General features: G+C 49.1%; 1 protein-coding gene across 1 annotated transcript; it reads right to left on the reverse strand.

Moving 5' to 3' along the window:
- Positions 1 to 85: 85 nt before the first annotated feature.
- RETREG2 (reticulophagy regulator family member 2) lies at positions 86 to 14250 on the reverse strand. The gene is made up of 9 exons (XM_071435120.1): positions 13903 to 14250; positions 11597 to 11703; positions 6824 to 6854; positions 5973 to 6108; positions 4578 to 4662; positions 3682 to 3819; positions 3273 to 3367; positions 2245 to 2380; positions 86 to 1541 (listed from the first exon to the last, which is right to left on the reverse strand). Exons 1-9 carry the CDS (start codon positions 14112 to 14114, stop codon positions 817 to 819), a joined length of 1665 nt encoding a protein of 554 aa, XP_071291221.1. The 5' UTR covers positions 14115 to 14250; the 3' UTR covers positions 86 to 816.
- Positions 14251 to 14273: the final 23 nt, after the last annotated feature.

The following is a 14273-nucleotide window of genomic DNA, read 5'->3' on the forward strand; positions in this document are numbered from 1 at the left end:
ATGCTACGATGCCCAGCAGAGCACGGATGGGGTGCTAGAACGGTCAGTGGTGCGGAAGGCAAGAGATGCCACGGCAGCAAAAAACTGGAGTACTGAACAGGGCCAGGAGTGAATTTCATTGATTGCAAAAAAATCAACTCCACAGCCACCCAGTAACAGAACTCAAATGAGACAGGGAAAAAAAGCAGGTATCGCCCAACACCCTGTTCCAGCAGTGACACAAAAGACAGTAACAGTCTGCAGAAGAGGTCTCTTTGCACAACACCCGTCTGCCCTTGCCCCTTTACTGCTATCCTCTGCTCCAAAGACCCCTTTCCCTTTCCTTGCCCCTGAGAGCCACATTTGACTGGGCACCCCATCCCTCCCCCCAGACAAAACCAATGAAAGTTAAAATTATTTACACTTTTAGCCATTTAAAAACCCAATAAAATAAGATTGCATATGTCCTACTGGGGATGTGGGTATTAGCAGCAGCTACAGCTAGCTCGGTACTCAGCGTGCAAAACAAAAGACAAACAGAAGACAGACCGAAATACTGCACCATTACTAGGAAGCGTTTGCTGGGGTTGGTGTTTCAATTGTGGCATAAGGCTTCTAGGAGCCGGCTCCTCCCCAGCTGCAGGGCCTCCTGCTCAGCCAGTGAAGGCCAGGCTCTAGAAGGATGGAAAGGATTCATTATTCCAGACACAGCACATTAACACTGATGCATTTCCATCCCAGTCAACACAAACATCTAAAAACCCACTGCACGTTCACTGTGTGAGTTTTTCCTTCTTTCCAGTGATGATGGAGGAAAAGGGGGAGCACAGGTAAGACCTAAGACATAGATGTTGCTGTCATCACTGCCTCCTCCTCATCTCCTTGCTTTGGCAGCTCAGCAAGCATGGGAGAGGAGGGAGACGGAGCAGCCTCTTGTGCCTCCTGCTCCTCTCCGAACCCCAGCTCTACATCCATTTGCTCCAGCTCCCCCTGATCCAGTAGCTCAAAGTCATCTGCTTCCTCCTCATCCTCCGGTGAAGCTTCTGTCTCTGTCTCCACCACTTCACTCTCTGACAGGTGTGCTTGGAAGCTCAGTTTCTCTTCAGGCTCTGTGGGGAGGAACTCGGAGAGGGGGGGTCCCTCGCTGGCCTCTGAGGACTGCAGGAGGGCAGAGAGGGTATTCTGCACTGCTGTGGTGATGGCAGTGGTGACGATCTCCTCGCTAAGCGTGTTAATGCAGATGCCCAGGCCTGGGGCAGGGACAGTCTTTGGCTCTGCATTGCCTCCTGCCGCTTGCCCGCTCCCATTGAAGTGCGTATTTACAAAATGGAGAGGAGACGCGAGGCGAAGGATGGAGAGGTCAGAGTCCGTGGCCTCTTTGTCTGCTGAGTCCAGCTCACAGGCAGCGTGGGCAAGCTCAGGACCCAGAGGCACACCAAACGCGTCTTCATCACTCTGTGGTCCCAGGTCTCTGGAATGATATTCTTCCACGGATGGAAACTCTGCCAGGTCCTTGGAAAATGACTCCTCTGGCTCACTGTGCAGGCTCTGCTGATCCAGGTCTGAAAGGCACCAGCATTAAGGTACATGTTCCCTCACCTTGACTTCCCACCCGCCTTCCCCAGCTGACACACCGCAGCTGACTTTAAGGTACCTTCCCCGTCTTCGGAGGACAGCAGGAAGAGGTGTGCAGTTATTCCCGTCTGCCAGTGGCATGATTCATATGTAATGTTTCTTTTGTGATCCTGTTCTATGTGCTCTGTGCTTAGAGAGGACTTCCTGCTCCAGCTCACGCTCTCTGCATTTAGAGCCTCCCATTAAAATTCCCAAAGGTCAGGGAAATTGTGCTTACATCACCTGCCTGCTCCTTCCCAGACACCCAAGTGGCCACTGAGTGGTTACCTCCATGTTCTTCACCATTAACCAGTCCTTCTCTGAGCTAGTAAGTCTGACCTGTTTCACCCAGCATCATATATATCTGTGTGTGATTATTCTATTCAGTTATTTCTGTGATACTTTGTGGGTGGCCTTGCTCCCTTGTTGGAGTCACAAGACTACATTGCATTGTGGGGCAATAATTAGAGGCTGATATCCCCTTATGATGAGCCATGAAGTCAGGGCATGCTGCACTGCTTTTCCTTCCTCCTTTCAATGCTCTTCCCATGCAAATAGCTGGGTTCTCTCCCTGTCCTCCCATTTGTATGACCCATTGTTCTGGGCCAAAATACCGAGGATAAGGGGGCAGCAAGGTGTCCCATTATGTACCTTCAGAAACGTCCGTCAGCTGTGGGGTGGTAGCCCTTGAAACAGAAAAGCCCCCACTCTCCAGGATAGAAGCCTCCTCATCAGAGAGCTCAGAATCTGTGATTGATAGTGCCAGGGCAGTTTTCTTCACATCCACCTGCATGGGATGAAGGCAGAGAGACAAATTCCTGTTTGTCTAAGTACCCATGCTGCCTATGGGCATCTCCAGACCTTCCAGGCAGAAGTCATCGCTGGAGGGACAGTATGCTGGCAAAGTGCTCCCTGCACTGGAGGGAAGGGTATCTCAGCTCATGGGCTTTCCTGCAATAAATCACTGCCCAAAGGTTTGCCTGCTCTCAGTGAAGAACACAAAAGAGGCAGCACAAGATGGGATGAGACTGTAGGAGTCTCAGAAGGCTTTGATCCTTCTTCTTCTCCTGGGATCACCAAGGAGAACACCCCTTCCCTTTTGCATTCAGAGTGCAACAAAGCCTTCTACAAGTAGCAGTGGTTCAAGTATCCACATTCCTTTGGAAACAAACTTCCCACCTCACAGCCCAGCTACATGCCCAGAGCTGCTGCTTGGTTTGTTTCTGTGGTGCAAATATAGAAAGGTCACACATACATAATCTGTCTGAAAGCAGAGAACTGTGTGAGAGACACTAGAGCTGCTCAACTCCCTTTTCCGGTTTTGAGGAACCTCTCCACATTACAGCAGGGAAGTTCATTTCTTCAAGAGACACTCACATTTTCTGAGCATGAAGCAAGACCATCAAAGTAATTCTGAGGTCAGCACGAGGCTGGGGCATGGCTGGCCCTGCCCTACTATGGCATCATCAGCTCTGTGGCACCAAATTCTCAGCACCCAGATTGGAGACGATGGCCTTCATCAAACACATGACCTTTTCCCCTTAGAATTCTGCAAAGAAGTGATTTATTGCTCTGCTGTGTGTTATCATTGTTGTTGTACTCAGACCACCCCTTGGCTCTTAAGCTGCAATAGACCAGAGAGGAGGGACTGGCTCCTGCTAAGCTCTTTGAATTCTTACCACTGGGGAGAAGCCTGACAGCTCTGCTTCGCTCTCACTCTCTGTCTCTGCTGTTGGCTCATCACCTGCTGCAGGCTCGCTCTTCCCTTGTCGTTCTGTGAGAAAGAGAAGAAAGGCTTTATATGACACTGAAGGAATTTTCTGCCTTTATACACCATTATCCCCTACTTCCCCTGTGAAAGTGCACAGGGTTCCTGGAGACAAGCATAATCTGTTGCTCTCGTGTGCTGTTCTCAGGATCATCTGGGAGCACACAGTTGCTCTCCACATAACCCTTAAGTTTCCACCCCTGCTCCCCTGCAGCCTGTCACCACACAGTGTTGGCAGACATGGTCCCCTATTGTCCTTCTGCTATGGCTCCACCCTAGGAATAGAGCACCAAAAAAAGCTAGAGAAGGTGGTTCCTTACTCTTCTTCTCATGCTTGTGGTGCAGCGTCTCTGCCTTCATACTGTAGTCCAGTTTCATCAGGACAGGCTCCAAACGCGTGTACATCCTCTGGATCAGCTCATGGTAGACCACTAGAGGCCACAGCAGAATGCTGAGCACTGTGGACATGGAATGCAGCAGTGTGAGAGACAGATCAATCACAACCCAACTCTTCCTGTGGTGCCACTGAGAAAGTCTTCAAGGGAAACATATTTCAATGGCATGTTTTTTCCCATCTGACTGCCTAAAAATCCTCATCCATGGCTCTTCTTACTCATTGGAAAGCTGCTTGATTAACTAGGTTTTACTGCCAAATCTTAGATAGAATATAGATTTATGTTAAGATGAAGCATAAGCTCTTCAGCCACTGCACCCCAGACCCAACATGCAAAAGAAACCCTAAAATGATAATTAAAACTAAGTATTACCAAAATTTCTATATGGGTAGCTGCATTGAGCTCATGTGTAGATGCACTCGCAGCAGAGCACCAGAGCAGAGCTATTAGGGACTCATGATGCAGTGGAAAAGGTCTATTTACCCAACATGCAGCTTTGTTAACAACACTCTCAATATGGATTTGCCACCTCAGGAACTGAGACTGTAACTTCCTGCTTCCCTGGAGCCTCGGCCAGCACAGCCTCAGCAGTGGGGAACAGAGGGCGCCAATGTTTTAGTCACGGCTCCCTCTCCTGCCTTTGCAGTCGTACTGCATGCACGTGCTTACAGAGACTTCCTGGAACACATCCCCTGTAAATTGATTCATCATCTAGCATAGATCCCCTCGAGAAAACTACAAATCTGCTTTTACCAGCCTATCAACAGCACAGTTAGGTCATGTCTCAGCTTAACTCAGACAAGAGCGCTGCTTATACTCACAAATGATGTAGGAGATCATTATGCCTGGAACATAGTGTCCAACTACAGCCAGAATCAGGCAGCCTGAACAGACACTCATGCAGAACTGAAGGAAGAGAGAGGAACAAACAGAAGTGACAAGAGGCAGAGATAGATCTATGCAACCCATGCCAGAAACCCACTTAGTGCAACATGAGGGATGGCCCTATCCAACTCAGTCAGCCAGCTCTGCAGCAAGTACATTCAGGTGCTGACAGTCAGAACTCGGACAGCTCAGATGGGTTAAGCTGTAAGCATTAGAGATTCAAGTGCTGGATGACCAAGGTAACCCAATGCCCCAATAAAAAAATCAAAACTTTCTCAGACAGTTCTTTATGAAGTAAATTACATTCCTTGAGGATATGATGGGATATTGCAAATTGCCACTTGTACATCTCTCTGTAGAGCTCAGCACTTCAGGAGAAAACTGTACTGTCCTGGCAGAGACAGGAACCTGTTACAGAGTCACCAGATGCTGTGCCATAAACCAGCTGGCAGAAGCTAGCAGAGCCCACGCTCCCATCATACCAGGACCCTTCTCCTCTGGAAAAAGTGAAGTACAATGGTGCAGCCCTTGGCTTGTCTTACATTCGCCTGGGGGCAGGCTGGGGGAAATGAGAATAGACAATCTGCATTGGGTTCAGATATGGACTGTATCCTGCAATTAAGAGTTCAATTCATAATGGAGAGGGTTTGCAAAAGCTAAGGTTCCTCTATGGGCTTTGCTCCCAATGATTTAATTCTTTATGAGCATCTTTGGACCTGGTCTTCTACTCCCTGTGGCTGAGACAGAAAAGGAGCAATAAGCAGGGTTAGAAACCCACTCCTTTCAGCACACTGAATGCCAGGAAGCCTGACACAATCCTAGTGGTTGGTCTGTCCTATTTTTTGTGATGCTCAGGCAGTTCCTGTCTATAAATCCTTTCCAAACAACACATCACAGCCATTAGAACATATTTAATGACAAGTTTCCATGCACTCAGAAACAGCGCTGCATTTGGACTTTGCTAGCAACAACCCTGGCTAGTGAAATAGGACCAGCTTAAGAATGGAGCTCATAAAAGGGCCAGAGACTGTAGGCTTCCCTTTTTTTCTCCCCAGTCCCAATCTAAGAGTTTCCTTTGCACACTAAGAAATGAAATCAAATACAGCAAGCCATTCACAGGAAAGGTTAAGTTCAGCTCCAGTTTACAAATACTGGAAGTCAATTACTCATTATTTAAACTTCCCATGGCATAGAATCTGCAAGGAACGAACAGCAAATACTGGACAGGCATAGCAATTGTAAAAATATTGAATTTACATTCTTCCATTTCTTAAGGTACAAGTAATGGAAATAAAAGCCCCTGCACAGAAGAGTAGGTATCTCCAGCTTACCTTGGCAGGATTTTGCCGCTTGTACTGTAGCAGTTCCTGCAGGTAGAGCCTGAAGGTGACCCAGCTCTCTGCCAGACAGTGGCACAGCTCAGGGACACTGAGCAGGTGAGGTTGTGCCCCTGAAGTCACCCCCTCACTAGAGACAGACAAGAGCAAGAAGACAATCTTTGAACATGGTCTTTTCCTGGGGGAAGGGAACAGCAGCACCAGGAAGCAGAGTTCCCTACCAAAGCTTGACAATACTGACTGCATTTTCAACTGAACTATGGAAGATGCTTGATTTAGAGACAGTTTTTCCCTTCAATCAGGAAGAAAGTCAAGAGACACCTGAGCAAAGCAGCAACAGATACCATGCCACAAGCCCAAGATGCAAAGCAGTTTACTCAAAGCCACGCAGACAGAAGCACTGGAGGTGGAACTAGTCATGTGGCCTCCTCTGGCACCAAGTCCAAGGTAGGCAGAATGCAGTGCTCAGACCTACAGCCACGGCCAAGGATGCAAGCCACACCACCAGAGAGAGCACGTTCAGCCTCTGGAAGTCAGTCTCAGTGATCTCCTCTCTGGAGGACTCTTAAAATAGCTCAGGACAGATCCAGGGAAGAAACCTAAGAACTCCTAACATCAGAAGTACTTGAGCTTTATTGCTACTGAAAGAACACTAGCTTTCCCCAGAGTCCCAAACTGTGGCTCCTGAGCTGATAAGCAGCTACCAGTGCGGAAGTCACTAGCAATGTTTCACAGCAGGAGCCATGCAGTTTATTGACAACAGGAAAAAAGGACAGGTGAGATCATCATACTAAATTAAGGCTTCCCCACTATCCCCACACCAAGGAACACATCTGTGAGCTTACCTCTCTCCTCCTGGCTCCTCTGATGGCTGTGCTGTAGAGAGAACACAGCAGATTAGTCAGCCAAGTAAAAAATACAACCCGACGTTTTTGCCAGTTGAACAGAGCAGAGCTGCAGATGTATCATCCTTAGCTCTGGATGCACCCTGGGGACCCTCTTTGTGCTCTCATGCAAGCAGGAATCGCTGGCTTGGAGCCTGAGCCGAGGAGGCTTTAACCAAGTGTGCCTGGAGACTTGGAGCAGCAGAGCCACTGGTCTCTGGGCACCCCAGCACACCTTGCAGCCCAACACACACACAGCAGGGCACTCATATGTGTACCGTGGTGCTTACATGGGGCTGTCTGCTCCAGGGATCATGCAGCTTTTCCTGGTGTCCCACATGTCTAGGCAGTGCCATTCCCACAGTGGGTGCCAGCACTTGTCATTCAAAGGGGACAGCCAGCACAGTTTTGGAGCTGGGCAAAGCTTCAGCTTCCATTTCGGAGCTAAACATGGCACCAGGAGGTCTGAGCTGAATTTCCCACTGACCAGGCCCAGTCCTTGGCAGAATGCTATGTACAAATACCAGAGATGTCCCTGTTGTCTCCATCCTCTCCCATGGAATTAAGTAACAAATAGCAGTCTTGTGCATAATTTTCTAATTTTAGGGCTCTTTTATGTCCCCTGACAGCCTTTTGTGCCAGACACAGATACAACTATACTCCTAAGGTCCGTCACTCTGGGAGAGCCTTTCCCTTGTCCTTATCCATTCCCCTCTGCACTGCACCCAGTGATGATCAAACAGGGACTTAGCTAATGCAGTACTGAAAAAAGGAGTGTTGTTTCAATAGCAGAGGTCATGTATGATTATGCTCTGCTTTTAGATACACTGAAAAAAAATTTCTACAACTGAAAACAATTTCAACAACTGAAATTCATCAGCCTGGTTGCTCACAGATTTGGGTATCTGTGATATCAAGCTGACTGGTATCTCAGGATGTACAGGGCTCAACCAAAGCTCTTCTATCAACACAGTCTTTGTAAGTCTCCTGTGTTTAACAATGCCCTGTTCATGCTCTGATAGCTCACTGAATTCTACCCTCCTGTCCGCCTACTGTCCTAGAGCTGGCAGGGACTGATATATCTGTGATGCTGTCTGACCAGCAGCAAACTTGGTGCATGAGGTTATAACCCTAACCCTGTCCCCTACACTGCATGTCACCATGTGAACAGAACTAAAATAAAGGAAGAGAGTTTAACCTCAGAGACTAGACATATAGTTGGAAATGGGGTAAAGAAATGCAATGTGTACAGAAAGGGGTTTGAATCCTCCCTGGAGTCACCAGCCAGGCACAAAGCCCAAGAGTGGCAGCGACTCCCTCAGGGAAATGCACCAAAGATGTGAACAACCATCACTGCAAGCACCCAGTGAGACTTCAGACTCCACCCAGCTCAAGCCACAGAAGAGACCTAACTGCTTGTAGCAGCCCTGCCACTGTTCTCCCAAGACACAGGGTGTTGGGCCAAGTCTGCCAGACTCCTCCTCCCGCTGCAGGCACTGCACCAGCCGGCTCAGCAGTGGAGCAGGAGGCCAACCACCCGGGGAGGAGGCGATTCTTTGAGAGCGTGACCCAGATTTCCAGTAATCAGGCCTGACAAGAGGAGCCCACTGCTCTCAGACTGGGCTGCCCATCCGCTCCTCTGCCCACGAGCACTTGGCATGGCGGCTGGGGCAGTGCACAGGGGAGCCTGAGCTGCAGTGTGAATGTGATGGAGGCAGCTCCACCCCCACAGGGCAGCTGCTTCCCTCCTGCAACCGCCATTGCTGTGCTTTGTTATTGTGCTCAGGAATCTAAAGCTGCTTAACCGCAGCACACAGAAATCCAGCTCTATCTCTAAGCCTCATCCATCACCTACACTAAATCACCAAATACATTACATCTGGCACTGGCCAGTCTGTGAGGGCTGGCTACACCAGTTGTACAGTGTACCAAATGAGGAGCTGGGATGCTCTCCACCTCTGCTGGACAGATGTGCCAGCAACACAGTAAGTGGGATGGCACAGGAACCCCACTCCTCTTGAGTGGCTGCAATCATCCAATCCATCCAAAATACGCCAGCAGAAGGAGTGAAACAATTCTCAGTTGATCCTGAAGGTTTCAGAGACACTTTGGGGAGCAGAACATTTCAGCAGGCTGCAGGGTCTTCACGTGATTTCAGCTATCTGGCAAAACACAAGCTGTCTTTCAGATCAACAGTATGTTGCTTCCTGTAGTAGAGCAGTCTGCCTGCTGGCCATCTCAAAGCATTGGAGTCTTAGACCAGTTGTAAGAACAGCCCAATCCCAAAAAACCTAGAGCATTTCCAAAAGGCAATGTTCCCTCAGTTAAGGCTTAACTCCAACCTGTGCTGAAATACTGTCAAGCACCAGTATAACTAAGTTGGTAAGCAGGACACCCAGAGCTGGCCTCAGATTATCAATAACTGGCTGAAATATTTCTGTCATTGTTTCACTGGACTGTGGTTTAATACAAATCACTTGACATACACCAGATTCTTCTGAGAGATCAGAAAGCCATGCAGGAGTTTAGGTTACATGTTGGTACTGACAAATTACTGTTGATGGATTCCTTGGCTCTTACAGGTTTTCAATGCTTCTAAAAGAGACATTCTTCATCTGTGTGTAAACTTCAGCTAGAAAGCAGGGGCCCTTTTTAAGGAGTACTAGCATTCAATTGCAACACAACTTTTGCTAGAGCTCTTCCACACTGCTCTCTCCTGCACTGATCAAAACACAGCAGCCAAACAGCAATGCTACCAAAACAGCCCTACTTGATACTCATTTCAGGTGAAACTGGAGATGCTTCCTAAGTTCTTAAATAGTATCTAAGTAGAACTCCATGTAGATATTGAGGAACTACTCTGCATGGGAGCTGAAAATACGCAGTCCCTTCTGAAAGGGCCTAAAAAAGTTGCACATTTTCATGCTGTTAGCGTGACCCTGATCACAGTGTGTGAGTAACTGCAAAATACATGCTGAGGTTTTAGCATTCCTTCAGAAGTCATCTTATAAGCAGTCATCTGAGACATACACAACTGTCACAAGCTGAGGTTCATATGTATGTGCTGACTCTTGTACGTATGGTACTGATCCACCTCCCAGAACTCCAGAAAAGACTAACAGGAGGCACTAAGGAGGTAAGCCACAAAGGTGCAGCTCTGCTTCAGCAGGAAGTGGGAGCCAAACAAGAGCCCCTAAGTATTCAGGAGTACCAATTCAATGGGAGGCCCCTCAGGAATGCAGAGCACCACTCCTTCCTCGTGGAAGCAAAGGAAGCATGGTCCAGCGGATCATGTCAAAATCAGGGCTGTGACCTAAACAGGCACATCAGAAAGGTGTCCCTGTTCTCTGCAGCAGAAAAGAAGGAAGGTGTGAAAAATGTGAAGAACACTGAGGAGAGGTGCAGTGGGATGTGCACCGACTTCTAGCAGAGCTGGTAGCACAGGATGAGCCTAATCCCTGGTGTTGCTGTTTTGTTTGCCTTTCTTTTTTGTTCTTCATGGCTCTGCTTCATATAAATTGATTTCAGTATGAATTTCCTATTTCTTCTATGACAACACAACTTTTACAGGCCAAGTACTTGCTGGAATGATTCCACCCCCACCTGCCTCAATGACACCATTCTGTACTGGACACCAGGCTTTTGCATTTCTGGACATGTTTCAAGAGAGGTGGTTTGGGTTGGCTTTAAACTATTCCCTTAAAAAAATAATGTGAATAAGCAGGAAATTAAATTGGCCAGTCCAGTTTAACTGCCTGGTTACCTGAACCACACAAAGCAAACAGTTTCAAGACTACAGCTGTAACATACTAATCTTATCAGGATTTCTGTGAAAGCACCCTTTAAGTCAGTTCCCTTTTAGGTCAAATAAAGGGCACCTTACAAACACACATATAGAGGGGCTTTCATTCAGAAACTCTCCCTAGAGTAGAGAGGCAGGGATGGAGGGCCCTGAGCTGCCTTTGAACAGTAGCAGTAGATGCAGTAGGCAGGTCTGGGTTCTGTCATTTAATAAACTCTAAATAAGGAGGCACTCAAAGCAGACAGCAGCCAGTCCACGTCTACCATCTTTATGAGGCCATTCCTCTTGCCGCTTTTGTGTCTAATGTTGGCACAGACCCTTCAATAAAAGGGAAAGATAAGACAGGTGATCAGACTCACTGATTAGCTGGAGATCAGATGCTGTTCAGTACAGGTACAATACACTAACTGTTGTTGCTGTCAGACTTCATCATCCACTCTGCTACCTGCCACAAGAAGTGGCTCTCATTTGCTCTGCTTCTTTCAGGGTGTAAGCCCACATTGAACCTAAGTAAAACCAATGCACTTCACTCCCCTCCTTTCCCTCCTTCCCTCAGCTCAGCTGGCTATAAGTGCTCAGACTTGAAATTATCTTTTTGCCACATTTTCAGAAGAGAAGGGACACAGCAGAAACACATCATCCCTGTCATTAGCTTCCCTGGCAAGCTAGCTGGGCCCCTTAGTCACTCTCAAAATTAGCCACTCCCAGAATTTCTCAGCACTGGGAGCAATTCTCCATGCCCAGAGTATTAGGATACATCCTAATACTCTGACACAAAAGGATAAGAGGCAGCACCAGTACCTGGGCCTGCAGTGAAAGGAGGAATGGGGCTTACATGACTGCTGAGAGAGCCCAGGAAGGGCCAAAGGCATAGCCCAGCAGCTGGTAACACTAGAACCATGACACTATCTACAGTGCTAGTCATCACATACCTGAGAAATCAAACAGGAACCTGGGTTTCCACTTCTCCAACAAGAGGATGCCAAGAAGGGACATGCTGAGGAGAAAGAGGGGTCTCAGGGAGGTGGAGGAAAACAACCTAGAAACGAAACAGAAATTGTTAGATAGGCAAAAGGCAGTGAATTACTGTTCTTGGTGAGCAAACAGATACAGCTCAAAGCAGAAATGCCCAACTGCTATGGGCCACTGTAGCAAGCATTGTACTCTGCAGACACCCACCCACACCACAGCACATTCTCAAATGGTGCCTTTGCCCACCACCAGGCAGCTGACTCCCTGCCATCTTCCAGTGCTCTCCTTCCTTGCTTCTGAGCTCCTCCCTAGGCTGCAAAACAAAGCTAATGCTCACTTGTACAGGTCCCTCCAAAGCCTCAAGGTGGAGGCTCTAGATAACATAAAGACAAACTGCTGTAGCAGAAAACTGTTTGCCACTCAGCCTGTTTGCTGAAAACCTACATCCCATTTGTGATGGCAAGGTCCAGCATTCCATGCAGGTAGGTACTGCATCTTGCCATCCCAGGTGCCGATTCTCTTATCACAAACCTCTCCCTGTTTGACCAGAGCCTAGCTAGCACTTAAATGGTTTAGGTGCTCACTTGACTTTATCATAAAACTTTTCATATCCCACATCCACACACCGGCTCAAGCCACTTGTCAGCTCACACAATACTACTCACACACAGCTGTGCAATGCCACTCAAAGAGTTTATCTGTCCACTCCACAGAGATTTGACAACAAAGGTGCCAGGGTGCCACCTGTGCCAGCAGCGGCTGCCTGCATTCATCCTTTTCTCTAGTTCAGAAGAGCTGCTTTTAACTCACTCAGAAAAAAAAAAAAAATACAAGGGAAATGCATTCACCTTGATCTCTTTAATGAATATTCCTTTCCAGAAAGGAGGAGCAGTTTTGCTTTTTTACCCTGCTCCTCCTCAGTGAGTGTTTGCCAGTAACTAATGACAAATATACTGAACAATGACTGTAGTCAGGCAGAATCTCACAGTGCAGAGCAGGGAGGTGTTCCCACCAAGTCACAGGTGGAAAACTGGAAGTGAAGTGTGCCTCACTGGGCACACACAGAACAAAAACTGCACTTTCCATGGGCTTACAGGACCTTTAATGACCTAAACAATGACATTTGTACTCCTCGTTGAACAGCAATTCTGTAGCTTAACACATCATCTCTGGAAGAATTTCCTATTCCATCTCATTTATGTATTGCAGTTAAAAGATGCTGGCTGAATTCTCTGTGAGACCCTAAATTATTTTTCTTCCTCTATTTAAATCTCTCTCTGCTGTCCCATATTTTGGACACTCTTTGTTCTTCTCTACCTTTTCACACTGTCATTGTCTATTATCCCTACCATCTCCCCTACCACCTGTACCTCTCCCCCTCTGTCTCACTTCATAGCTCTGCTCTCACTTTTCAGCTGGTAGAGTAGTCCAAGAGTTTACGTCTAGCTACCATGTACACTTCTGATAATCGTAGGGATGAGGGAACATAACATAAGCTGCCTCATCAGAGAGACTTTGAAGGTTGTTTTGTCACTTATTTTTCCCTCCTCTAACTCCAGAATCTGCCCCTTCCTATTTTCATCTGCAACCAACATTTAATTCTGGCCACTTCTGACCTTTTCTGCTGGGAAGGCCACTGGCCGAGAGCATTTTCATCAGTAAAACTGACTCACTGTTTACACAAACAAACAGGATGTTTTTCATTCCCATCCACAGCTGGGCTCTGCCACTCACACTCTCATCTCCCCATTGCCCTGCCGAAGAGGCAGAGAAGGGAAAACAGGAAAGGGGGAATGCTGTCGCGCCCAAGCCGAGTGAGAAATCAGCACCTCCCGGGAAAGATTACCGAGCAGAAGGGTTTAAATAAAACGCCCCAGGGCAGCTGCCGATGCAGGAGGCCGTAGAGCTCTCTGACCGCAGTTACCGAGTGAAACGAACTGATAAAAACACGGATGCAAAAATTAAGCAGAAACGTGCCCGGGCGAGGCTCCAGTTGGGCCCATCTGCATTTTATTATCGCGGGACAAGGCAAATCCTCCTGGCACTTTCTCCCTTCAGGGAGGGGCCTGTTTATGCCTGTCAGAGGAAAACAGCGCGGCTACTCCCGGCCGTGTATACCCCACGGCGGTGCGGGCTGCGGGAGCGCACGCCGCCGGAACCCAGGGACATCGCCGCGGCCCCCGAAGCCGTGGCACGCTGCGGGCACGGGCACCAACCGGACGGGCGGCACCGACGGCTCCCGGTCCCCCTTCCCGCCCCAGCTCACCAGAGGGCCCCGCCGAGCGCGGCCGCGGTGACCAGGCTGTGCAGCGGCCTCTCCCACACCAGCAGCCGCTGCGCCGTCGCCAGCGCCGCCTCCCAGCCCCGCAGCCGCTGCCGCAGCGCCGCCGCCAGACGCGCCGCCGCTGCCGCCGCCGCCTCCTCCTCCTCCTCCTCGGCCGCCGCCGCCGCCGCCTCCTCTGCGCGGCCGCTCGCCATGGCTGCGGGGGGGGCAGAGGGCGGAGGTGCCGCTGTCACCGGCCCGGGCGGGCGGCACCGCCTGAGGGACCGGCGGCCGCTGCCGCCGCGCGCGTGCGCCCGGGGACGGCCGAGGCGGGCGGGGGGACCGGGTGACACCGGCCGCGCGTGCGCCCGGCG

This window comes from Agelaius tricolor, unplaced genomic scaffold (genome assembly GCF_023055355.1).
Source record: "Agelaius tricolor isolate 1412-34295 unplaced genomic scaffold, bAgeTri1.0.p SCAF_10, whole genome shotgun sequence".
Taxonomy (NCBI): domain Eukaryota; kingdom Metazoa; phylum Chordata; class Aves; order Passeriformes; family Icteridae; genus Agelaius; species Agelaius tricolor.